Source organism: Xenopus laevis, chromosome 3S, assembly GCF_017654675.1.
Source record: "Xenopus laevis strain J_2021 chromosome 3S, Xenopus_laevis_v10.1, whole genome shotgun sequence".
In the NCBI taxonomy this organism is placed as follows: Eukaryota; Metazoa; Chordata; class Amphibia; order Anura; family Pipidae; genus Xenopus; species Xenopus laevis.
Window position 1 is genome coordinate 103,149,328 of NC_054376.1, and position 26,017 is coordinate 103,175,344.

At 38.3% G+C, this 26,017-nt stretch overlaps 1 protein-coding gene across 1 annotated transcript in view; it reads left to right on the top strand.

Moving 5' to 3' along the window:
* Nucleotides 1–25,705, top strand: part of stk32a.S (serine/threonine kinase 32A S homeolog) — a gene marked incomplete at its 5' end in the record, with an annotated part of 83,110 nt that extends 57,405 nt beyond the window's left edge. The window contains 8 exon segments of the mRNA NM_001092047.1: nt 2,199–2,236; nt 9,170–9,259; nt 13,605–13,702; nt 14,589–14,705; nt 16,544–16,669; nt 17,805–17,933; nt 24,533–24,597; nt 25,595–25,705. Coding sequence (NP_001085516.1) covers nt 2,199–2,236; nt 9,170–9,259; nt 13,605–13,702; nt 14,589–14,705; nt 16,544–16,669; nt 17,805–17,933; nt 24,533–24,597; nt 25,595–25,688 — 757 coding nt within the window. The 3' untranslated portion in view covers nt 25,689–25,705.
* Nucleotides 25,706–26,017: the final 312 nt, after the last annotated feature.

Here is a 26,017-nt window from a genome sequence, read left to right on the forward strand (position 1 = left end):
GAAGTTACATTTCTACCCCTTTGATATATAACACTTGTCAGCCAAACCCCAGCAGTCTCTACTGTGCATCCTGCATGTAACACACACTCATACATTATTTGTTGCCCGTGATCCCTTCATTACTACACTACATTTTGTATCTTGATTAAATAACAGAATCAAAGTGAGCTTGTAAAGGCTGAGCAATTTCAGCCTACAGAACTATATTTTCATAACAGTGCCAGGAATTATATTAAACAGCCCCAACTCCTTGCTTGTAAGTATAGCTGGATGCAGAACTACAACTCACAACAGTGCCAGGAATTTTATTAACCAGCCCCAGCAATCGACTGGTGGAAGGTTTCAGGTCATTTTAACCCCTCTTCTAGCCAAAGCACCCCTGACACTCTCTTAATTTATTGTTTTTTAAAATGTATTAGTATTTCCCATATTAATTTAAAGGGCATTTAAAGGCAAAAAAATTATTTTTACTTTGTTTAATGAAAAAGAAACATATATCCAATATACTTTAATTAAAAAATATGTACCATAGACCATAAACCAGGATATATTCATTAAAGGGCATGTAAAGTCTAAAATAGAATATGGCTAGAAATGCTGTATTTTGTATACTAAACATAAACATAAACTTACTGCACCACAAGCCTAATCAAACAAATAATTTATGCTTTCAAAGTTGGCTACAGGGGGTCACCATCTTGTAACTTTGTTAAACATCTTTGCAAGACTAAGACTGTGCACATGCTCAGTGTGGTCTGGGCTGCTTAGGGATCATCATAAACAAAGCTGCTTGAGTTCTGCATGGCTGGGAAGTAAGGCGGGGGCTCCCCCTGCTGTTCATAAGTATGATTGTTTCCCTGCTCAGCAGTTAGGGACCGTCTGACAATTCCTATCCACAGCAGTAAATGAAGGGAGAATTTCACTGCATACAGTCAGGTTTCTTAAAAAAACAGTACACATTTTTTAATTAAAGTATATTGGAGATAGGTTTCTTTTTCATGAAAGAAAGTAAAAATGGGATTTTATTTTTTTGCCTTTACATGCCCTTTAAGGGAAACTACTAAGAAAGCTTGTGAGATGCGCTTGTTGGTGGTTGAGAAACTCAAAGAATAAGAGTAACGTACAAGAGGGTGAGACATGTTCATCCAGGAAATGAAAAGCCCTGCTGAAGTACAAAAATACACAATCTGAGCACCGAGTTGTCTTTTATGAGAAAGCATGCAAGAGGGATTATTTGGGGGTTTTCCATGAAGCCATAATAGGGAAGAAAAGATAAGAGATGTAACACTTTGGGGCAGATTTATCAAGGGTAAAATTTTCAAATTCGAATTTCGAGCTATTTTTAGTGTACTTCAACCATCAAATAGTCAAAAACTTCGACTTCGATCATTCACCATCTAAAACCTGCCGAATGGCTGTTTTAGCCTATGTTTTAAAGAATTGTTGGACCGTAGCTATTATGTTGACTAAGCCTTTCTTAAATTCTAATATTCTAAAATTAGAATCACAATTTTGTGCTTATTATCTAGCGCCTTCAACGGTATTAAAAATAGAGGAGAGAATTTAGTAAAGGTTCATGGTTTTCTGTAGTAAACTATTGCAGTCAGCGGGAACCCCTTAATGATCTCTGGTCTTTGAAAGCAAGCATCTGATTGGTTAGTTTGAGTTAATATACCTGGAGCAAATTTCGGCACTTTTTCTCATTTAAAAATCAATTTTATATGTCCACTGAAATCAGCTGTTCTGGCCGTGAAGGTGTTATAGCTCTACAGGTTAGACTAGTATTATGTTACATCTAAGGTTCCAAAGGATCAAGTCATTAGTAGAAAAGTAGTGTAATTGGCCTATTTATACTGGGTAATGTTTTGTGAGACTATTCAGGTGAAACGGAGCCTAGAAGGCAGCTCATGTTGCTCCAGTCTGCTGAGCAAACAATGGGGCCTATTCTCTGCAATGGAATGATCACTGTTAGATGTGAAACAGAAATATGAAATTGTTCAGTGTAGTTTTCTACAGAATGGTGCGTTAAATGAAATCACTTGCCAATTTACCTAGTATTTAAGGGGAAATGCTAAGTGAAGTTATTTTTCTTAAATGTATGGAACATGTAATGCCTTTGGTTACAATGCAAAGAATTGGCGTGCACTTCTTTGATTAATTGTTTTGATTAATTCTTTTACTAAAATTTTGTCTTATAGGGACATCAAACCAGACAATGTTTTACTTGATGAGCAAGGTAAGATGATTTATTTTCTTTATACTGTATTTGTGTGTATGTATATATATATATATATATATATATATATATATATATATATATATATATATATATATATATATATATATATATATATATATATATATATATGTGTGTATAGGGAACAGCTGGAAGCCGACACGTCTCATCAATTTGGAGGAAAAAAATGCCTGGGTGCAATATACCGATATAAGGATAATAGTCCGATAGAAAAGCAAGCACTCACAGGTATTATGCAAAGAAAATGGAGTTTTATTCAGCAAAAAGTACTGGTAACATTTCGGAAAGCACTCTAGCCTTTCTTGAAAAATGAAAGGCTAGAGTGCTAGTCGAAATGTTACCAGTACTTTTTGCTAAATAAAACACAATTTTCTTTGCATAAGACCTGTGAGTGCTTGCTCCTCTATCGGACTAGATAAATATATATACTGGAAACTGTGGAGGTAATTCAAACTCACCCAATCACACAAACTTACAGTGCACCTCCACACAATTCAGCTTCTTCCAAATGCACAGCCAGTCACAAAATACTTTCTTTTAAATTTGCCTCATTCACACTGCTGATTAATTGTTACCATTGGGGGCTAGAACCAAAGGAAATATGATTGGCTGAATACCCAGAAACAATAAGAGACAAGCGGGTCCAGAAAGGCTCTATCACATGCAATAATCATAGCTCTGTAGGAGTGCAGATCCATGTTTTGTATATCTATCTATCTATCTATCTATCTATCTATCTATCTATCTATCTATCTATCTATCTATCTATCATCTATTATCTATCTATCTATCTATCATCTATCTATCTATCTATCTATCTATCTATCTATCCCTCTCTGTATCTATGTCTATGCAGTTTACACTTGTTATTCACTCAAGTAGAAAGTACCCAAACTTAAATAGTCTTTTATTATCAGGATAGTTTTCTTAAAGGAGGTCACCCTAGAACACAACCTCTTCTAGCTAATTTGTCAGAAGCTGCACAATTTATGTTTCTATTCCAGTGGGTCAGACAGACTACAAAAGCTTGATGGTCCTCTGCACCCTTTGTGCATGTCAAGAAAACTGCCATGCTTATAGTCAGAGACAGGTTCTGTCAGTTGGGATTTGAACAAGTGAATCTCTCTAGCAGTCTATCAAAGCAAGGAAGGGAACAAACAAACGTGTAACCTTCAGGGGTGTGTGATATATAGATTGTGACAGCAACTATGCTTTTTAAGAACCAGTTGCTTCCTCTTGTGCTTCCCTTTGCTTGTCTTTGCCATAGTATTAAATATTTATAAATGGAGATGCTCAGAATCAGATGGAATTTTCAGCTGCAAAAGTCATTTGTGAAGGAACACCAGTTCACCACAGGAAAATGAGAAATATTAGAAATATTATCATCAAAATTAGCATTTAGTATTAAGGTAGGATGTTCTCTTTGCATGTGTCACTAAACCACAATGGATAAGATATGGCGTGTCTAACACCAGTCCCCATGCCTGATCCTGAAAAGTTTTACAGTTTTACCGGGGGCTTTTCCTATAAGGGAGTAAAGTTGGATTTGTGATTTTGCACCTAGTTGGTACAGCTTGTACTGCGGTAAATAACTCACTTTCATCCATAATTTAATTACAAGGAATCCTCAAAGATATTACACTGACACTGATGCCAGTTCTAAAAGGTTCTAGTTGACCTATCCAGTACCAGGACTGCAGGTTAACTTGTATTGCAGCAATCCTATCTTCAACTGGGTACTCCTCTTGGGAACCTATGAATTGTGACATTTTATTGATTCAACATTAGTATCACTCTAATAATGATATTCCCCCAGGTGCTACAAACCCTGTACTGGTCCTGGGGCCTGCCTTCCTTCAGTAACCAAAGATTGTTTGTTATCCTAAGGTAAATCAGGAGGTTGGCAGATGCATAAAAAATACAAAAATATTTTTTTTTCCACATTTTTATTCAATCAAATTTTTTATATTCAGAAATTTTGTGATTAACTTAAGTAGAAAAAGCTTCTAAAACTGCAACTTTTTTTGCTCAGGGAACCTCAGGGGAAAAAACGAATTGTTCCAAGATAATTGGTCGAGGTTTCAGTAATGATTTCTTGGGCCCTAAGGCTTGAGCAGTCATAAATAGGATCCCCTAGTATATGTAATCACCATTTATTTTACATGGTTTTTTTATTTGTATTTTCTTTTCTCCGTTCAATATATCAAACTCTAATAACTTTGTATTACTATGTTAGTTCTGCCGTTAAATGTAAGATGTTGAAATCTAATTCTAAGTGTTTAATGTAACCTTGGACAAAGTCACACTGGATGATGGGCACAAAATGTTTCTTTGGAAATGCTCCAAAATGTTTATGTTCACCCAAATGTGTTGCATTGTAATTTTCTTAGAAGATTATGATTTTTTCAATTATTTATAGCTTAAGATGTCACATTTCTTGGCTATGGAAACCCATTAAATTAGCGTTTTAGTGGGTATTAATTTCACCCTCAGTCTGTTTGATGCACACGGTGAAGCCTCTGCTTTTCAAAATCTCCTTAGCATAAGAAATTAATTCATATGTTATGAACTAATCTTTAAAGGAGAAGGAAACCTGGGCGCAAAACCCCTCCCCCTCCCTTGTGTTGCCCCCCCTCCCTCCTCCCCCTGGGCTACCTGTCCCCCCGGGCAAATGCCCCTAACTTGTTACTCACCCCTCTGCGCAGGTCTTGTCCACGGAGTTCACAGACGCCATCTTCTCCCACGCGATCTACTGCGCATGTGCCGAACGTCACGAAGTTTTTTCCGTGACATTCGGCGCATGCGCAGTAGATCCGTACCTGAAAATGCTCCTACTGCGCATACGCCAGAAGAAGCCGGTCAAAGCAGGAAGAAGATCTCGTGGGAGAAGATGGCGTCTGTGAACTCCGTGGACAGGACCTGCGCAGAGGGGTAAGTAACAAGTTAGGGGCATTTGCCCGGGGGACAGGTAGGCCAGGGGGGAGGAGGGAGGGGGGGCAACACAGGGGAGGGGTTTTGCGCCCAGGGGGTTTCCTTCTCCTTTAATGCTGGTACTAGATGTAGCAAGTCTAGAGTAAACGTTGTTAAATATATGAGACGCTCATACGTAACAACAGCCAAGTACTCTGTAGTTTTAGGTTTATGGAAAACTTTTGTTATGTTAGAAAATATCACATATATTTTATTGGATCATATTTTATCCAGAATATAAAATACTGGGAATAGTGATGAAGAGGTTACAAATTATTTTGTGTAAGTGGGAGGAAGGGTCACTTGTTGGGGTGTCAGAACAAAAGTAGTCAGGAGCTGCATCAGAGCTTCATTCTGGCCTAAAAACATGAAAGGTGTCTCATTAACTGGATGTAGTCTTACATTTATTTCTTGCTACTCTACATCATGCTAAAATATGTATTCTTTTTTTATTGGGATGCTTTTTTTCTTATTTTTATTTATATGGACCCTGGGGCAAATCACAGAAGGAATCTGTTTTATTGCTATATGTAAATGTTGTTTATGAAAAGCAGTCGATTTGAATTATACACAGAGGCCATTATCATTATTATGACTTATTTATATAAAGAGCATTACTGTATACAAAGAATCTTGCCACTTTGGGGTTTTTTTTCTGGTTAGCACACAATTGGCATCTTATGTAATGTAGAAAAAGAAAAGGCACAACATCTTATTTTGAAAATAGCACAGCAGGGATGAGGAGAGCATTCTTCGCGCTATAGTGTAGAACTGAATGGTTTTCAATTCTGTTCTCAACACAACAATCCAAGAAAAGATAGAAAGTGAAACATTGTTGAGGTCAAAATGAAAAACAAAGACATCAGAGACAATATTACACCTAGCAATTGTTAGTGGGGTGGACAAATATTGACTGAGAACCTTGCAAACACAGACAGTTGGTTTGGTCTTCTGAATAATTCTCTTTACTGTATAATACACTCTGTAAATGATAAACTATTACACTACTTTAAAACACAAGCCTGTACATTCTGTGTAGGAGAACTAAAGCATAAATGTATATGTTTACAATTATTTACTTTATGTACTGAACTTCCTGTACCTACCCAGAGGTTCAACAGTCCTGTAACAGTAATGGTCCAGGCCAGTGCTGTCCAACTTCTGTGGTACAGAGGGCCGTAATTTTCTGGTCTATGTGGTGGAGGGATGATAATGGAAGCCACAGTAGACCACTCCCTGTTTTTGAACCACAACCACTTTAAACCACACCCACTTTAAACCACACCCATGTTACCACAATAACTTTTAAGACCATGTCCACATTATTATTGGTAGCACACCAAACAACCAAATAGTTGGTGCTCACTGCAGAGATATCACTCATCATTCATATGTGAAAAATAAAGTCATATTAATACATACCCTTATATCTATCTGCCTTCTCCTCTCCTGTTGATAACACTGTACCCCCACCCAGGACATGAGTAAACACCTTAGGGGCCCCTAAAAACAATTTCCAAATGCAAACAAACCCTACTAGACTCATGCCCCACAGATAGCGTATGGCAGACAGAGTATGGCACACAGGGAGCATAGGGCAGGTAGAGTATGGCACACAAAGGGAGCATAGAGCAGGCAGAGTATGGCACACACAGTGAGCATAGGGCAGGCAGAGTATGGCACACACAGGGAAGATAGGGCAGGCAGAGTATGGCACACACAGTGAGCACAGGGCAGGCAGAGTATGGAACACACAGGGAGTATAGGGCAGGCAGAGTATGGCACACACATGGAGCAGAGGACAGGCAGAGTATGGCATATACAGGGAGCATAGGGCAGGCAGAGTATGGCACACAGGGAACATAGGGCAGAGTATGGCACACACAGGGAGCATAGGACAGGCAGAGTATGGCACATACAAGGAGCATAGGACAGCCAGAGTATGGCACACAGGGAGTATAGGGCAGGCCGAGTATGGCACACACAGGGAACATAGGGCAGGCAGAGTATGGCACACACAGGGAGATTAGGGCAGGCAGAGTATGGCACACAGGGAGCATAGGACAGGCAGAATACAGCAAGAGACAGGGAAACCTATCAGGACTATAAGATGGACAGTTCATACTGTTCTACAGTGATACAATGCAGGTGCCCCTCCAGCAGTTTGTATGAAGTGTGAACAATGTGGGCACTTTCATTCTGAGTTGTGAACAGTACAGGGCTTTAGGGGTCTGAGCAATAGAGGTGTTACAGGTGTGAACAATGCAGGAGTTTACTGTCTGGATTTGAGGTGTAAGCAATGCAGGGGCCAGTTAATCTAAGTACATTTTAAATCTTAGACAAGGTAAGCAGTCAGAGCAGGCAGACTTTCATGCGGGTGCCATTCAAGGGGGGAAACCAGTTGAACAGGACTGATCCAGGTCTTTAAAGTTGTACAAAGCAGCTCCCCATCTTCTGATCATATTAGTCCATTAGTCTGAGTGTTAGTGGCACTGCACATGCTTAGTCTACTCTGGGCTATTGTTTAGAATCTAAAATTAGGGGTCATCTGAAGTCATCAAAACATTAGCAGAAAGTGAGGTTACTTCTATCAATGTAGGTAATACTGCAGAACTGATTATTATTTAATTCTCAAGTAGAATGCAGTGGTTTCTCTGCTGATATGCAGTGTTAATCTGGAAAAATAATACAGTTAATTTATTTTGTGTATAATGAATATTTTCCTAAAATGTAAATGACTGCCGCCAAGAGTATGTGTTATGAATCAGCAGAAAAGAGCAACTGGGGCATGTTCAGTGGCTCCGATCTTCTCTACTAAAGGGTTGTAATGGCCTTGGGCTTGTTTAAAAGCCCAAAACATTAGTACAGTAACACTAAAAGGCACAAATTATACCCTTTAATGCTCAGGCATAGAACTCTTGTATCTGGTGTCAGGCTGCAGTTTACCCTGTACTATGCTCCCTAACTCACACATCTCAATGATACACCAATAAGGGGATTAGTAGGGGAGGGTGGCACATATGTATGGGAACATAACCCCAAGCAGCACTTTTCGGATGAGCACAGGTCTCAGTGCAGAGAACTGGGGCAATTTTTCTAAAGGATAGGGCACAAAGTAATGAAAAATTATTGGTCTAAACGTGTACCTTGGGTTGTATTTGACAAAGGACCTTTAAGGTGTAGCATGTCAACCATAATTCTTGGTTCAACTAGTACAGTCAGGGTTTACCAAAAACCCATATTATATGTGTTGCCTTGCCCAATTGATGTCATACTTTGAACATAACAATATGGAAGCAGATCCTGAGGTTGTTAGGGGACCCTGTGGAGTCTTAAATGATGTACAGTTTCAAGAGTTCAAATAAAGCCATCTTCTGGAAGGTTTAAGGGCCCTTAAAAATGTTGCCATGGGACCCATGTACCTTCATTAGACTACTCATGCTGTTCCAATCACTGACTGAATTTTAATGCCTTTGGAACCTCCATTACCCAAAAATAAATATTTCCACCTGCAATAAAAATGCACCATATCTGTTTTATACTGAAATATATATGAGCATATCCCTGGCACATACTGTTTGGGCATGCAAAGCCTAAAAAGCCCCAAGCAAGCAGTGGGAAATACTGAAAAGATGGTGGCACAGCATAAAGTAAGAATTATCCCTTTATTGGTGCAGGTTTCCTCCAAACATGAGCACCAGGTCCAGGGGGAAAGTTAAATAGGGGAAAGGGGCACTTTAATACACTGGGTAATGCCTAACAGTTAGCACAACCCAGTGTATAACACTTTACTTGACCTTAAAAAGCTTTGCAAACAAACATTTAATCTTTTTTAATAAAATATAATATTATTATAATCTTATTGTTACATATTTGCTTAAAGATTCATAATCTTAAGAAAGTTGGGATTGGAAGTTATCTCCATTTTCTCTTTTTATGTAGGACATGTCCATATCACAGATTTCAATATTGCTACTTTGGTCAGTAAAGGAACAAAAATAACCACGGTGGCTGGAACAAAACCTTACATGGGTAGGTATCCGTTACTTGTATTTCTTTAAATACACTCTTAGCTACCTTGTGGAATGAATAGAGGATGGATAGTTTATCATTAACAAAGGTATGAGCACTTTAAAGGCTGAACTTTTTGCTTATTTTTTCCTCATCTTAATTAGATCTAAAAGCCTCAAATAATTTTAAACAGCCATAAAGTTGTCAGACTTCTTATTGATGTTGAGGCTTTTTAATCATGCAGTCATTTCTGAAATGCTATTAAGATGCATCAGAACTTCATTTATGGAATCATCCTCATTACAGAGCCAAAGAAGAACTTACAAATAAAATGTACTATTGCCAGCTCACTACCTTAAACAATTTGTGTGGTGTCTACACTTGGCAAGCTCTCGAGGGAGGCATCTGTTAGCTGCAGTATTAAAAGCAGCCAGGATAATGCAAAGGCCTATGAAGCTCTGCTGTTTACTGTGAATATGCAAAAAAAATATACTAGAAAACATCTGCAAGAACTGAGTCATTATAATAGATAATGGGTAGCATGCTTCTAGTGGTGGAGCTTGAGTGAGACTTGAGTGGCTTATTGATTAAGGAGAACAAATGTCTTACTAGCTGTGAGAAAGGAATGACTCAGGAGTTAATGAGAAGGAAAGACATAATGCTAATTATAGAGAACAGCAAACAAGAAGACTCAGTAGTTTAGGTGAAGAAGAGGCTCTGGGGCTAAAACTATTAAGTTCAGTGAAGTTTATGAAATTCATTGTTTCAAGAGAAAAAATGGCTTGGGCTGGAGTAGGAATATCACAGATATTTTAGAAAAGGAAAGGCTCAAAGGTTAAGGAGGGCTGAAAAGCAGTTTATGGTTAGGCAGGTATATGATAAGTCCTGGTCCAGCATCTAATGAAGAAGAATGTGTTCAAGGTGGAAAACTGGGTCAATGGTTAAGAAATAGGTTTCTGGTTAAGTCACTATATTCTGAGTTTAAAAGACAAGGTTCATTATGATAAATCATTGTGACCTTGGACAAGTCAAATGATTGCACCTAGGGTTGCCATGTTAACTGGAAGCTCTAGATACTAGAACTTAATTCTCATGCTGTACTTCAAGTTTGTTGTGAAAGTATATTTGAATTCAAACAATAGATCTGCTGCAAGTGGATATTCACGTGGCATGGGGTTCACTCTTTCTAGTCTAGACTGGAAACAATTGCATATTCAGGCTAATTTAATTAAGGTACTGGCATGGGGGCTTTCTTTCATGATATAATAGCTTCCACCACTGACCACTACATCTACTAGGCTTTCCTGAAATTGTTTAACACTAATTATACAATATATTTTTATATATATAAAATCATGTCGCTTTATTAATATATTCCTAGTGTATGTCGCTTTCAGGAAACACTTTTATATGCTGTTTAACATGTGTGGGGTGATTGGTGTGATTAAATACAGACATATCTTGTTGTGAAACCCAATCCATACAATCAAGTTGAAAGGACAAACTGTATGATTTAATCCAGCATTTATATTACATAGATGATTTTGGTGTAAAAAAGAACAAAATCCAAGTTCAACCACTACAAATGACCCTCAGCTTGTGGACCAAAGCACACGGAGATATGGCTTTTTTATAAGGCCACTGTAAGTTTTCACATGGCATTAGCAGGAAATAAACTGAAGTTGAGTCAGAGTATAGTCACTTACTCCCTAAACAATTCTTACTACCATTCTTGCATTTGCACAAGATGTACTAAATTGCAGTTCAGCAATGACTTCAGTTTAAGGATTAATGCTCATAAGTTAGAGATGCCTGTGTAAAGACAATGTCAGTGGAGGGGAACTACCCAGTCTAACATAAAAACCACTAAGTACTACTTTACTGCCTTCTTGCATTTTGCTTCTCATATTGCTCCAACATAATCTGCCGATGTGACAATTTTACAGGTCTGTTAAATATCTCAAATATAATGTGCCTTCCAGTAATTGTTATGGATGTTAAATAGGATTCCGACATTTATTAGAGAAACAAACCATGCATATTTATTAGAGCGTGAAAGGAATTTGGGACCCAGTCATTTTTAGCTAGTATTTAGTAAGTTTAATTTAGTGTCAAAACAATTAGTGAGCATGTGTACCATGCAATTAGTCTGACGCATGTTTCCAGCAGGTGTTGTTACATGTCATCTAACATACACGGTAATTTTAGTCCTGCACAGTCTCACAGAGGAGTTAAATAAGAACAGATCAAAGCAAGCGTTGTTGCAGTCTTGCCGTTCTGAGCAAAATGCATTCCTCAGCCTTATAAATAAAACTTAGAGGGATTAGGGTGGAACTAGGCCAGCAGGACAAAGGGAAAAAACCTGGTGGACCCAGACCCGATATTGCCGATGTCCCCAACCTCCATCCCAGCCCCCGCTCATGGCAGTGAGCAGGAAAAAAAATATGCGCAGGCGGGCTGGAGTGGCGGTTGCAGCCGGGAAGGGGGGTTGAGGTGTCTGTGCCGCTGGGGCGACCCTGAAAGGGATGAAAAAAGCTATGTTTAGGGATCCATTTGAATCCTATATGTTTTTATTATTCATTAGTTTTACAAAAAGAGAAAGAGGAAGTAAACAGAGGGAACAGGGAATGGGGGTTACCATGGATCACCAAAATGAAAAGCTTGGCAGGCATTAAAATGCGGAAACAAAAAGTCATGCATGTAAAAATTGTCGCACATCAAAATAATTTCGACGTCCATTGACTTTAATGCTTTTGGACAAAAAAGTCGCATGTGTAAAAACTGCACGCGCGTAAAAATTGTCCCTCCATGAAATTACTTTAACATCCATTGACTTCAATACATTGGCTCAACCTCAACTACTTCCTCACAAAGTTTTCAACCAAATTGCGCTTGCGAATATTTTTACTGTTTGTAATAAAATGTCCCCATTGCAAAGCATTTTTTTGTGACAAAATATTTAACAAAACTTCAGAGCAGGTGTTAAAAGGTTCGTAATGTGCAATGAAGATTCACAATGCAATAAAATTCTAGTGAGGAAAATTACATTGTGACAGCTTAATTTTTAAAGTTTTGCTCTTTGTGAATTTTATTACATTTCCCCCATTGACTTACTGTTAAAATAAACTCCGTTGAATTGCAATTAAAAAAACACAAAAGACTTGTTTAATTCCTTGGACCGTAAACTCTCTCTTTTATATTACTCTATTTTATTACTTTTATTTTTAATGAAGTTTCAAAATGGCAAGGAAACAACTTGTACACATTGAAAAAAATAATATGGGATAAACCTCACTGCCTTTATTGTGAAGAACCATCTTCAAATGAAAGCTCAGTTGCTCGAGTCCAAAGGGGTGGCCTTTGCTTCATTGATCTTTTCTATGAGAAAAAGATCCCCTGCTATCTGTCTATAACAGGGATCCCCGACCTCTTGAACCTGTGAGCAACATTCAGAAGTAAAAGGAGTTGGGGAGCAACACTAGCATGAAAAATGTTCTTGGGGTGCCAAATAAGGGCTGTGATTGGCCATTTGGTAGCCCCTATGTGGATTGTCAACCTACATTGAGGCTCTGTTTGGCAGTGCACTTGGTTTTTTTTACAACCGAAACTTGTCTCCAAGCCTGGAATTCGAAAATAAGCAGCTGCTTTGAGGTCACTGGAAGCAACATCCAAGGGGTTGTAGAGCAACATGCTACTGGTTGGGGATCACTGGTCTATAATGTCCTCTAATGTAGATGTAATGTACCTCTAATGTACTTGTAAAGCATAATCATGCTCTCTCACAACTCAAACCTTAACAGTCAACCCACATAGTTTAAATCTTCCATACCTTTACCAGTGCAGTAGCATGTCTCTGCACTCTCACCAGCTCATTGATATCCTACTGGAGATCAAACCTGCAGTGCAAGGTGAGGCCTTACCAGGGACTATGGAGAAGAAGATTAACTGGCACACAAGGCAGGGGCAAGCCTTTGCAAGTTTATTGTGGAAGTGCAATTTGCTTTAGTAGCCATTGAGTGACACTGCCTAGAGTTTCACAGCTTGTTATCCACAAGAATCCCCAAATCCTTCTCAATTAATTAATCTCCCAACACACCACCGTTTTTATATATATATTGCATTTATGTTATTTCTACCAAAGTGCATAACCTTGCATTTATCAACATTGAACCACATTTGCTAATTTGCAGCCCAGATATTTCATAATTAAAAGCAAAAGCCATAATAATTTAACTAATGTTTAAAAGGGGGATAAACAGCCCTTTATGATTCAGCATTTACCCACTGAAGTTTTCATTACTCCAGAATCTGAGGTAAGAAGATACAAATATATATTGTTACTTTGACATATATTTTCTTGTTACAGCTCCAGAGATGTTCTGCCCCAGAGGACAGATTTGCTATTCTTTTGCTGTAGACTGGTGGTCATTAGGGGTCACTGCCTATGAACTTCTTCGTGGCAGAGTAAGTATCACAGAATACTTTGCACTGGTTCTTGCTTTTCTAGAAGCATATTGTGCACAAAGGTATAGCAGATTGGCCCATTGCTATTCTTAAGCTAAAATCTGTGGTTCAAAATCGAAATTATATGCGCCATTGCAGATGGATCACACATTAATTGGCTAAAAGCCTGACTTTATAAAGGTCGGTGTACATTTACAGTGTCTCCAACACTACGGGGCACATTTACCTAGGGTCGAATATCGAGGGTTAATTAAGCCTCAATAATCGACCGTCGAAGTAAAATCCTTCGACTTTGAATATTGAAGTCGAAGGATTTTGCGCTATTCCTATGATCGAGCGATTTTAATCCATCGATCGAAGGATATTCCTTCAATCAGGAAATTGTTAGGAAGCCTATGGGGACCTTCATTAACATTGGCCTCGGTAGGTTTAAGGTGGCGAACTAGGGGGTCGAAGAAATTTTTAAAGAGACAGTCTCTTTTAAAGAGACTATCAAATGGTCGAGTAGTCGAACGATTTTTAGTTCGAATCGTTCGAAGTAGCCATATTCGACCATTCGAAATTTGAACTATTTTTCCTCTATTCCTTCACTCGAACTAAGTAAATGGGCCCCCACCTATTCTTATTGCACCCTTCTATATTTCTCATTTGCTTATCATTAATTTTGTGACTTCTCTAGCTGCTACGACCTAATTGATATTTCTCAGCCAAGTCTTGCATACAGTACGTCAGCTCCCCCATGGCATAACAATAGCAGAAGTTTCCCAGATAAGGCTGACTCACACACAGACTTGGAGTTCCTTGACATTCATGGAATGTTGGAAAAATGTCTCGGAGAGAAATTATTGTATAAAACTACTAAGATGTACTTTTCTTGCATTTCCAGAGACCTTTCCATATTCATTCAAGTACTGCAGCCACAGACATTGTCCACGTGTTTCATACAGCCACTGTGACCTATCCCCCTGCCTGGTCCAAAGAAATTGTTTCCTTACTACACAAAGTAAGTCATAAATTTTGGAGAATGCTATACAATATTGAGTTACACAGTAGCCAAACCAGTATGGAAGGATGTGTATGGAGTGGAAGAAAGATAATAATAACTTATTTTTATTATCCTTCAATTAGGTAGCAAAAGACATTGTTCTTTGTTGGCATCAGTCCTTGCCCCAAAGGAGCACGTAGTTTAAACTTGCCATCAAGTCACATCACATGTTTGGATTTGATTTTGATAAAATGATGGAAAATTTTATCAGGATGCAGTTGCACTGCCTGTATGGAAACAGGACTACCTGGAAGATATAGGAAGATCTGGCACATGTAGAGGAGAAACATTTATACCCAGCTATTCTGCATGTCATATACTTTAATATAAACTGTGGTGACAGATGGATCAAAACCTACAGAAAATAAACGGTGTATGCCATAAGCCTAATCCTCATGGGCTCCTAAGGCTTCACAGTACAAGTGTCAATGCACTGGTTCAACCGTGTATAGATCTACACTTGAGAGGGCCCTGAACTCAGACTTGCCATGAACAGACACTCAAAATAATCATATAGGAATAGTGAAACCTTTTCTCAAATGCAAGTCTCTGAAATATAATTCTCACATTTTCGTAGGCGAATTGTAATTCCATCGTTGCCCCCTAGCAACGGCTGTAGTATTTTTCATCCCATCACATTATGCTTTTCTTCAGAGCTTTAGTTGTTATCATCCGATTCGTGAAAACAATGCCAGTATATTCAGACTTCCCATTGATAAACATTCAACAAATTTCAGTCATTATTCCCAGCTTCCCATTCCCCGGTTATTTTCTTTTCACATTTACAATAGATGCTAACTATCTGAGTAATTTGCATGGTCATAAAACAGATCATTTAGGACAATTACCTGGGGAGCTTTAGACATTTATGGCTCCCATCTACATCAGTGTCATAATTCACAATGAGACAGTGGTGGTCACATCAATGCCTTTGTCTACACTAGGGCACATTGTTAAATACAAAATAATAGAACAAACAATGACGTTTGAAGTAGATTATAAGATTGCATTATGGGTTCATTTTCTTATGCCATTTGTTCCTATGGAATTCCTGTCCAGTGAGGATTTCTTATATTGTTCTGCTTCTGGAAAAGGGGGCATCATGTATCCATTGGGGTGGACTCCAATCTTGCCCTGTCTTTATATAGCCAGCTAAAGGTGTTAATTTTAGCCCAGCTTCCAAGTCAGTTTCTCTACATTAGGAACGCCTCCTTAATTATTATGTCTGACACAGTAAATGCCAGGAGACTGGGGGCGTTCTTCTTCTCTGCTTTTCCAAAAGGGACTTTAATTTAATTTTATGTTCTCACGACAATTAAAATTACGTGTGTACTGATTTCTTACAATAGAACTACAATATTAAATTGCCAAATTAGTAGCCATGTTTATTTTTTTGTATAGCATGTTCTTGGTTGGACCCTTCTTTTTTATATTAAAGGAGGGGGGTAGATGGTGTAGCTCCAGTATCTCCTTTTCCCCTTCTTTTTATATGTAGTTTATTTGAGTTGGGAATTGTGGGTTTTTCCACTTTTGCCTCTCCTTACTGAGTGTAGGCTCACCCTTATAATGAGATAGAATTAGAATATATATATCCACGAACACCAAAGAACCGGCACACCCATGTAAAAATAATTCACTTTTTTATTATATCATAGTCCTATATATAAATTTCAAGCCTATTTAAATATGCTCTTATTTAAAGCGTATACATTATTTTTATACATTCACCTATTCTTCTATGACAATTAAATGACATTGGCAAAACAGAGATTTTCAGTTTTGCTTTTGTGTTACAGCTGTTAGATAGAAACACAGAGGAGCGGTTTTCCAGCTTAGAGACTATCCAAGACTTTCCTTATTTATCAGATGTAAACTGGGATGCTGTGCTGCAGAAAAAGCTCTCACCTGAATTTATCCCAACGGTAAGTTGTGAATGCAACAAATCTCAATAGACGCCAAGGGTACTAATATCAATACAGAAAAATAATACCAATGCAGAATAATTCATTTCCTCTATAAACCTCCTTTGGAAAGAGAACCATGTGCATGTAACCACTAGATAAGGACAACTTCTTGCTCTCTGTCACCAACCATACACATGCCCAGGCAGGGAAGGTGACATTTGTTGAGATCCAATGAAAATAATGGCTGGTTAACTAAAAGTCTTGAAAAGAAACAACCAAAAACCTAGTTTTAATTTTAATTTTCTGCTGTCATTTCCATAACATTAGAATGCAATCATAAAGAGACTAGTTCAAAGCCAAAAAGATGGACGGCACTCCGTTCGAGGAGGTAGCAAGTTTTATTGCAGGCTCCTACAAGGATCAAGAGCCCTATGCGTTTCGGGATACAATCCCTTAATCACATGCCTATGATTAAGGGAATCTATCCCGAAACGCCTAGGGCTCTTGATCCTAGTAGGAGCCTGCAATAAAACGTGCTACCTCCTCGAACAGAGTGCCGTCCATCTTTTTGGCTTTGAATTGATAAGGCGGTGAGGACGCTGCGGACAGAGCACCTAACAAGGAGGGATTGGAACAGCCAGAGGGAGGGTAAGCTTGGCGGTCTTTTTGGTGTGGAAGAGGCATAAAGAGACTAGCACCCCAGGCTTAAATTATGGCTCACTTTACTGAATAACTGCTATTTTTTTTTAGGACTAAATGAAAAAAATGTGATTTGCCTAAAAATGTCTGTACCTTAAAATAATTACTTGGATGTAGGTAGGTACACATTTAATGAATCTGAGGCAGAATTAGGGGGAAAGACAATAAATAGCTACAGTTGGCCATGATTCTTTAGCCTTGATGAAGTCCAACACCATGATGACTTTTTTTTTACTTGCATTTGGTATCTCACTTCTTGAGTATCACCTTATCCCACTGAAATCGGTCTGTGCACTGTATGTAAAATGGACATGGCTGCCTAGTTAAAAAGGAACCTGAAACAGCCTTCTCTGAATATTTTTTTTTACCCCGCTCTCCACTGTGCACAGGCCGTGTACCACAGGATTGCCTTCTTCACTTCGGTGACGTCTGTTTTCTGTGCTTCTCCAAACAGAAAGGCCGACTAAACTGTGATCCAACATTTGAACTTGAAGAAATGATCCTGGAATCGAAACCTCTCCACAAGAAAAAGAAAAGGCTAGCAAAAAAAGTCAAGGACACTGGGAAGTCTAATGCAACTCTGGTAGGAAACTAGACAAAAAAACATAAGGATAAAAAAAATGCCCTGATATTTATATTTTGTTAATTCATATAAAAACATTCCAGCGACCAACGTCAGACTACAGAGCTGTCAATGCGATCACTGCAAAATGTCTGATTTCTATTTAAATTTTTGCTTTGTCACCCAAACTTCCCCTTGACCACTAATGAAGTACTGATGAGTACTCACGAGTCCCTCCCCTGCAACCTGGTCCAATGTTCACACAGTTATGGGGCATGGGTGATCAGGACTCGGGAAAATTCAGAATTAAGTCCCTGCCAGATCAACTTAACTGATAATTGATTACTTGGCCATTTTGGTTGCTGACTAGCACAGTCCTGAAATGATAATCTTCCAGTGTGAGTACATGGCTAAAAGTGTGACTGACACTATATTTGACAGGGCTATAACAGGGAAGGATGCATGACTATAATAAACTGGGGTTCTGTTTATTAAAATGAGCATCCCATTTCCCTTTGTTTCTGAGCAGGTTTACAATCATCCCATCTCCTGATATACTCTTTAAAAACGAGTGGATTTGCAAGATTTCTAACATTTGCCTGCATGGCTTGTTCCATATCATTTATTCAGCTCCTTAGTGACTTCCCTGCGTTTAACTGCCGTGAGAATGGCATCTAGTTTGGCTCTAGCCAAAGGCAAAAATCAAAGTTACAATGAAGAGTCGCCAGAAAGTTGTCCTCAAGGTCATTTCATTTATTGACTAGAAAGTAGAAAATGACATGGCAAAACGTTAAATGTTTTATTCTCCTTTTGGCGATTTACGCTCCTTTGCTTGCAGATTACGGGATGTGATTCAAAATTAAGTGTCTCTATTATTGGCCTGCAGCTGACTCTCCCTTATTGCAGAAGTTTTGTAGGTAAAGTTAATCCTTAGACGCTGAGACATCAGACCATTCTCTGCACTGTAAATGTAATTCTTTCACAATGAACAAATAACAAATGTACAAAATTTTAAAGGAACTGATGCAGCTGTGATAACTATCTTTAAAAGCCAATTAAAATGATACTGTCACCAACCATTATCCATGGATTTATAATGCAATTTATTTTTTGATGCAGGCTAAAACAGTGCTGTACTTACAATGATCTGTATTATATCACTGTCAGGATGGTCATAATGGATGACCTAGTCTTGTTTGCTTTGCACTTTTCTTCTGAAATAATTGTCAGTATCAACTTTATCGATTGGCAGCCGTTCACACTATCTGCCATTCTAATATGATCTTACTACATTTTGTAAAAAGGAATAATCATTACTAGTCGCAAATTCACTGAGAATTTCCTTGTTTCGCGCCTGCAAATAAATTAGCGAAGCCACGACAAAAATTCAACGGCGTTCAAAAACTTTGGACGCACAGCGGAAAGAGACTCTCATCATGCGTCAACATTATTCGGACGCCCCTTGACTTTAACGCCGGCGTCAAAATTGATGTGGGCGTCAAAATCCACGGGACAAATTCGCCAATCACTAATCATTACTTGATTGGCCTATGACACTCAATCAGTTTGATAGGCCAGCATTTAGGAATGTGTTATTTCAGATCCCTGAAATAATGAATGGTCTGAGATGTTAAATTCAATAGAAGACGATGGACCGCGTCCCAATCAGATAAAAAAATATTGTTTAGGTCTGATAAAATACAGTATTTAAGGGCAACTAGCAACAGTTTATAGATCAGTACACATTCACAATGTTAGTTCTAAAATATCTAATGGATCTGAACTGAAGGAGAAGTAGTTTGTCAGCCATTCGAATTATTTCCAGCTGGTTATTATATTTTGCCAAGAATGCTGAAAGATATGGTAAATGGCACATGCCCAGTTCTGCGCAAGCTTACAGGCATTTCATTTTGATGGATGAAAACTACAAATGGCTGTAATGTAAAATTCCAAGCGATAGATTTCTAGCTCACTTAATTTAAGTGTTTTTTTTAGCTTGTGCTGTAACAGAGCATTAATTACATTATAAGCATTCAGCGTCAATTGATCCATTGCAGTTTCTCAGGTTAGTATTGCTGAACAAAGCCTGAGTGCAGTATTTCCCCAGCAGATGCAAGGACAGCTTTACTTTATTGGCACATCCTCCAGTAATTCACACACAAACCTTTCAAACAATGTTCATCTTGAAGGTCTTATTTATTAATTGGGTATCGCTGCCACACAGGCAACAACTCTTATGGTGGCCACACACAGGCCGATAAAAGCTGCCGACAGACCGTGTCGGCAGCTTATTGGCCCGTGTATGGGGCCCCCTGACGTGCTTCACCGATCGAGATCTGGTCGAAAGTCGGCCAGATCTCAATTGTATGGGACGAAAAATCCCGTCGGATTGCGGCCGCATCTATTCGTTGATACGGTCCCGCGATCCGACCGCCCATTGCTATTCATTAGGATCCGATCGTTGGGCCCTAGGGCCCACGAACGGATCAGCACGATATTGCCCACCTCAAGGTGGGCATATCGGGGAGAGATCCGCTCGTTTTGCGACATCGCCAAACGAGCAGATCTCTCAGTGTATGGCCACCTTTACTCTTTTGTTTGCAGGTTACTAAAGATTGTGCAAAACAGATCATACCCAATGTTTAGCCAGTTTGGATTTAAGGTTCTTTTAAAAGGATGGCTCATCTTTAAGTTGACTTTTAGTATGTTATAGAATGACCAATTCCAAGTAATATTTCAGTTGGTCTTCATGTATTTAAATTTAACGTTTCTTTTTTTCGGAATCTTTACAGCTTTCAAAGGGAGGTCACTGACCTCATTAATAAAACAAATGCCCTGTAAGGCTACAAATGCTACTTTTTGTTGCTCATCTTTCTATTCAGGCCTCTCCTATAGTGATGGGCGAATTTGCGCCATTTCGCTTCTCGGCAAAATCCGTGAAATTCGCGAAATGGTGAATAATTCGTGAAACACGGGGAATCGCGCAGATTCGCCGTGAATTCGCACCTGGCGAATAAATTCGCCCATCACTTCTCTCCTGTTCATATTCCACTCTCTTATTCGAATCTATGCATGATTTCTATTGAAATTTAGACTCAAGCAATCAGATTGCGAGAATTTCAAACTGGAGAGCTGCTGAATTAAAAGCTAAATATAGTAACTCAAAAACCAAAATTAATAAAACATGAAAACCAAATGCAAATATCACTCTGTACATCATACTAAAAGTTAACTCAAAGGTGAACAGCTCCTTTAATGATTTCACTGTATAGAGAAGGACTTATCTACCTACAGAATTAACCTCATTTAAGATTACAAGTGTTTCCCCAGTTTGTGAAATGATCTGGGGTTTTATGTGCAAAATGCATCCGTTAATCATGCTCCTCAGGCATAATCCTATAATGAAATCCATTTTTAAAACAACAAATTAATTTCTTTATACTTAACTTTAAAGGGGTGGTTGGCCTTTAAGTCAAAGGGGAACTATCGTGAAAATGAAAATGTAATATAAGCTTCAGCATGCAGAAATAAGAAACGTTCTAAATATAATCAATTAAATATTCTCTACCATTTATGAAATAATCAAGTTTACCTTCACGATTCCTCTCTCAGCATCTGTTTCTCTTCATTCTGTCTTCATGCAGCAGTTGGGTGTCAGATATTCATTGACAGTTAGATCCAATATATCTTATAGGGGGGCTCCTTTTGCCTAGAAGATGTATTAGAGTTCACTCTATTAAAATCACCAGACATCATGTCTCTCTACATGCAGAATTTGTGCAAATGGCAGTTATTTTGTTACTGGAATCAGTTATTTGAGTGAGCTCTAATTCATCTGCTAGGAAAGGAAGCCCTGTATAAGATATAAGATAAACTTGATTGTTTCAGAAACAATGCAGACTGTTTAATTGATTCTATTTACAAAGTTTCTTATTTCAGTATGATAAAGCTTATTTTGAATTTTCATTTTCGTGATAGTTCCCCTTTAATATGTAGTATTTTTAGATACTAAGCAACTTTTCATTTAACTTTCATTTTTTTTTTATAAACTCTGACTCTTTTCAGCTTGCAAATGGGGGTCACTGACCTAAAGTATGTAAGGCTTCATATCTATTGTTATTGCTATTTTTGATTACTCTCCTATTCTCCATTATTCCAGTCTCTTATTCAAATCAATGCATGGTTGATAGGGTAATTTGGACAGCAAACTGGAGAGTTGCTAAAAAGCCATATAACTCGAAAACCATAAATGATAAAGCATGAAAAGCAACTGCCTACTAAAAGTTAATTTAAAGGTGAACTACCTCTTTAAAATCAGGCAGGCCATATCAGCATGTTCCCAGGATTGGTGGTTTCCTGATACACTGCAGTCTTTCTTTACTGCTGCCTTGCAAATTGATATCGTTACCTCCAGCCCCCACTCCCCATCAGCTGATGTGACCAGAGCCTTGTCAGTTCAGCCTGGGCTCAGAAAAAGACAGGTAACAAGATAACAGCTTACAGCTCTCCGGCAGAATTCCACTGAACTGATAAAGTGGAGAAAACTGCCCTTGCTGCCTGCCATTCATTTTAAGGGCAACCACACAAAAGGGGAGTTTTGACCAGCACTTTTTTTTCAGTAAAGCTCCAACTACAATTTGCAGATCTTCAGACAGAGGAACCCCCCAGGTCCCACACCAAACCTGTATGCTCAGGCAAAGGAACTGCAGCCACAGTGGTCTTATAAATAGTCTATGATGGCACTGGATTGGTGCAGACACAACATGCAATTAACCACCAGCCTTGCTGGAACAAGTAGCAAGTCGCATACCTTTTATTATCAGAAATATTATATGATTTGTAAACTTTTATTTTGTTTCCTGTTTCTCGCTGCATAGTTTGTATAGTTCTTATTAAATTATATGTAATATATTTATCCATGTTATCAATATACACAGGTTATCAATATACACAGTTAAAGGAGAAGGAAAGCTACCAAGGCAGTTTATTGCCAATAGATTAGCCACGACAGTTCAAGCTAAATTCTTTATATTCTTTAGAATGCTTTTCCATACCTGAGTAAACAGCTCTAGACACTGTCTCTGTTTGTTTAGGATAGCCGCTGCCATATTAGCTTGCTGTAACATCACTTCCTGTCTAAGTCTCTCCCTGCTCGCTCTGAGCTCAGATTACAGCAGGGAGGGGGAGAGAGGAGCAAACTGAGCATGCTCAAGCCCGAGCCCTGGAGGTTTTTGCTGAAAACAGGAAGTCTGATACAGAAGCCCATGTGTACACAAAGAGGACTATAAGCAGCATTATTTTGAGGGTTTACTAGTGTATATAGTTTAACCTTTCCTTCTCCTTTAAAGGAATTAATATTTCTTAAATTCATTTCTCCAGCAATGGTGACCTAACAGTAGTGGTTTGTCACAGAGAATAATTTTTCTCTTGGTAGCCATAGTAGCAACTTAAGGGCTTACTTAAAGGAAAATAATATGCAAAATGAACTCCATTAAAATGCTCTTCACAAATGCATTTGCATCTCTGCGCATTCTTCTATACTTTGCATGCTGCATTAGGTGCAATGTACAAATGATGGGATGTTTGAGATCTGCTTCCAATGCTCCCTTTGTGTTTAGCTTGCACCTAATTAATCACACACTAATGCTGAGATGGACATGACCCAATCTTCAACCGCACTGATGCCAGCAAAATGCTCAAATTTACATTTGTATTGATAAATTGCACACAAGTTGAGGTGCATGCTACTTGTATATCCACATGTCTCTCCTTCTAAACTCTGTATTAACCAAGACATTTTTGCTGACAATTAGCCTGGCAACAATGATATCAGACATGTGTCATGTAAAGTAACTTAAAGGGAAATTAAAGTCTAAAATAGAATAAGGCTAGAAATGATGTATATTGTATACTAAATATAAACATGAACTTACTGCCCCACAAGCCTAATTAAACAAATAATTAATGCTTTCAAAGTTGGCTGCAGGGGGTCACCATCTTGTAACTTTGTTAAACATCTTTGCAAGACCAAGACTGTGCACATGCTCAGTGTGGTGTGGGCTGCTTAGGGATCGTCATAAATTATCAAAACAGGGAAACAAACAAAGTTCTGCATGGCTGGGACGTAAGGCGGGGGCTCCACCTGCTGTTCATAAGTATGATTGTTTCCCTGCTCAGCAGTTAGGGACCGTCTGACAATTCCTATCCACAGCAGTAAATGAAGGGAGAATTTCACTGCATACAGTCAGGTTTCTTATAAAAACGGTACACATTTTTTAATTAAAATATATTGGAAATAGGTTTCTTTTTCATTAAAGAAAGTAAAAATGGGATTTTATTTTTTTGCCTTTACATGCCCTTTAATGATTCAGAACAGTTGCCCTATTAATAAAAATATGTGTATGTAAAAGCAATGTCCACTGTATGCACATATCTTACAGAAACAATATAAAACCTAAACTACCTAAATAAATAAAAAATGTAAAGGGTAAAAAGAAAGTAAGCTGACATTTATTTTTTTATTTTTAGAACTTTTTAAAGTATTTTTGTTCTGTCCTTCCTAACGTTTGCCCTTTGTTTATTCCTTTTGCCTCCTTGCTGATTGATATCCATTACTGAAGAATGGCAATCTGCAGAAACACTTGGACTCCGTGGAGAGAGACTTCATTGTTTTCAATAGAGAAAAGTAAGTCTGGTCAACTTGCTGCACTCTTTTATATTAAAGAGGAACTTGTTGCAAAATTTTAAAAAAAAAAATGCGATCTTAATCGTCAGCTCTACAAAAATTCTTTATTATCATAATTTTTTTCTTATAGTTTTTCATACCTCTGATATGTTATTTGTGGTGTCCTTCAACCTTTCCATTATTCTCCTGCTGTGAATCTCACGGTCACGCAGTGAGTCCCAGACTGATTGCAGGAGCAAGCGATTGTGCTAGGAGAAAATTGGTAGGTGGAGAAGCAGGTATTAGTGATTTCCCTGGTCCAACAAATTTAGGATTTAAACTCTTCTAGGTGATTAGAAATTCCCAGCTGTTAAAGAAAAGTGGTCGTATTGTTGGAATATAAAACCAACAAAGCTCTTCACTATAAGTAAAATAAAAGATGAAATTAAAAAAAAACCTGTTTACAAAGGGAAACATTCCCTACATGAACGGGTTTCTAGAGCTATGACTAGTGATGGGCTACTTGGCAGGCGCAAATTCGCGTTGAACTTCAGCGTTTTTCCGCCGGTGAATAAATGTGCAAATTTGCAGCGAAAATTCGTCAGTGTCAAAAACATTTTTTGACGCCGGCAACAGTTCTAACAAAACGCTAATTTTTAGCCCGTGGCGTAACGAAACGGGATTTATTTGCCCATCACTATGTTCCTCTTTACACAGCTGCAAAGCAAATAGGGATGACTTAAGTTATGACAAGTATCTCACCGGATAACCCAATCAGATATTTGCCTTCATTTCTCTACCTGCAGTAGGTTGATGAAAGCTATTTGCTCATTGGTTGGCTACTACAGTATGTTAGGACACATTTTCTCCACTTAAGTAAATGAGACGGTGTCTCTGCACGCATACAAGGCATTATTCATGAAGTGCTATTCTTGGGATACAGGGAGAGAGATACATGGATGTTACGTTGTGCCAAAAGCATCCCTGCTGATATGATGCTTATATTTGTTCCTTTCAGGTCATATTCTAAACAGCTTGCAGTGCATCAAGTGAACCTATTTTTCTGTCTGTCTGTCTGCCTGTTTATCTGTACCCTTATTTTTCCTAAATAAAAATATATAATGATATACTTAAGGTATCTGATTTACCAAAATTGCTGCAATCAGATCTGTGCTTTTCTTTAATAATTTGTAGCAGACTGGTTTCTATTGGTAACTGCAATTTAGGGTATATCTGTGTTAATTGTGCCATTCATACTGTTTGTAGCCTGATACTGGCCCATTCTTCAACAAAGCCTGCAGTTCTTTGAGAAATGTTATAGGAAGTCTTCAGTACACAATTGGGTTCATTTACAAAGACCCAAGTCAAAAGTGCAAGAGCACTAAGGGGGGCAAGAGTGAAAAAAATATTGTGCAAGGGGTAGAGTGCAGCATTGGTGGGC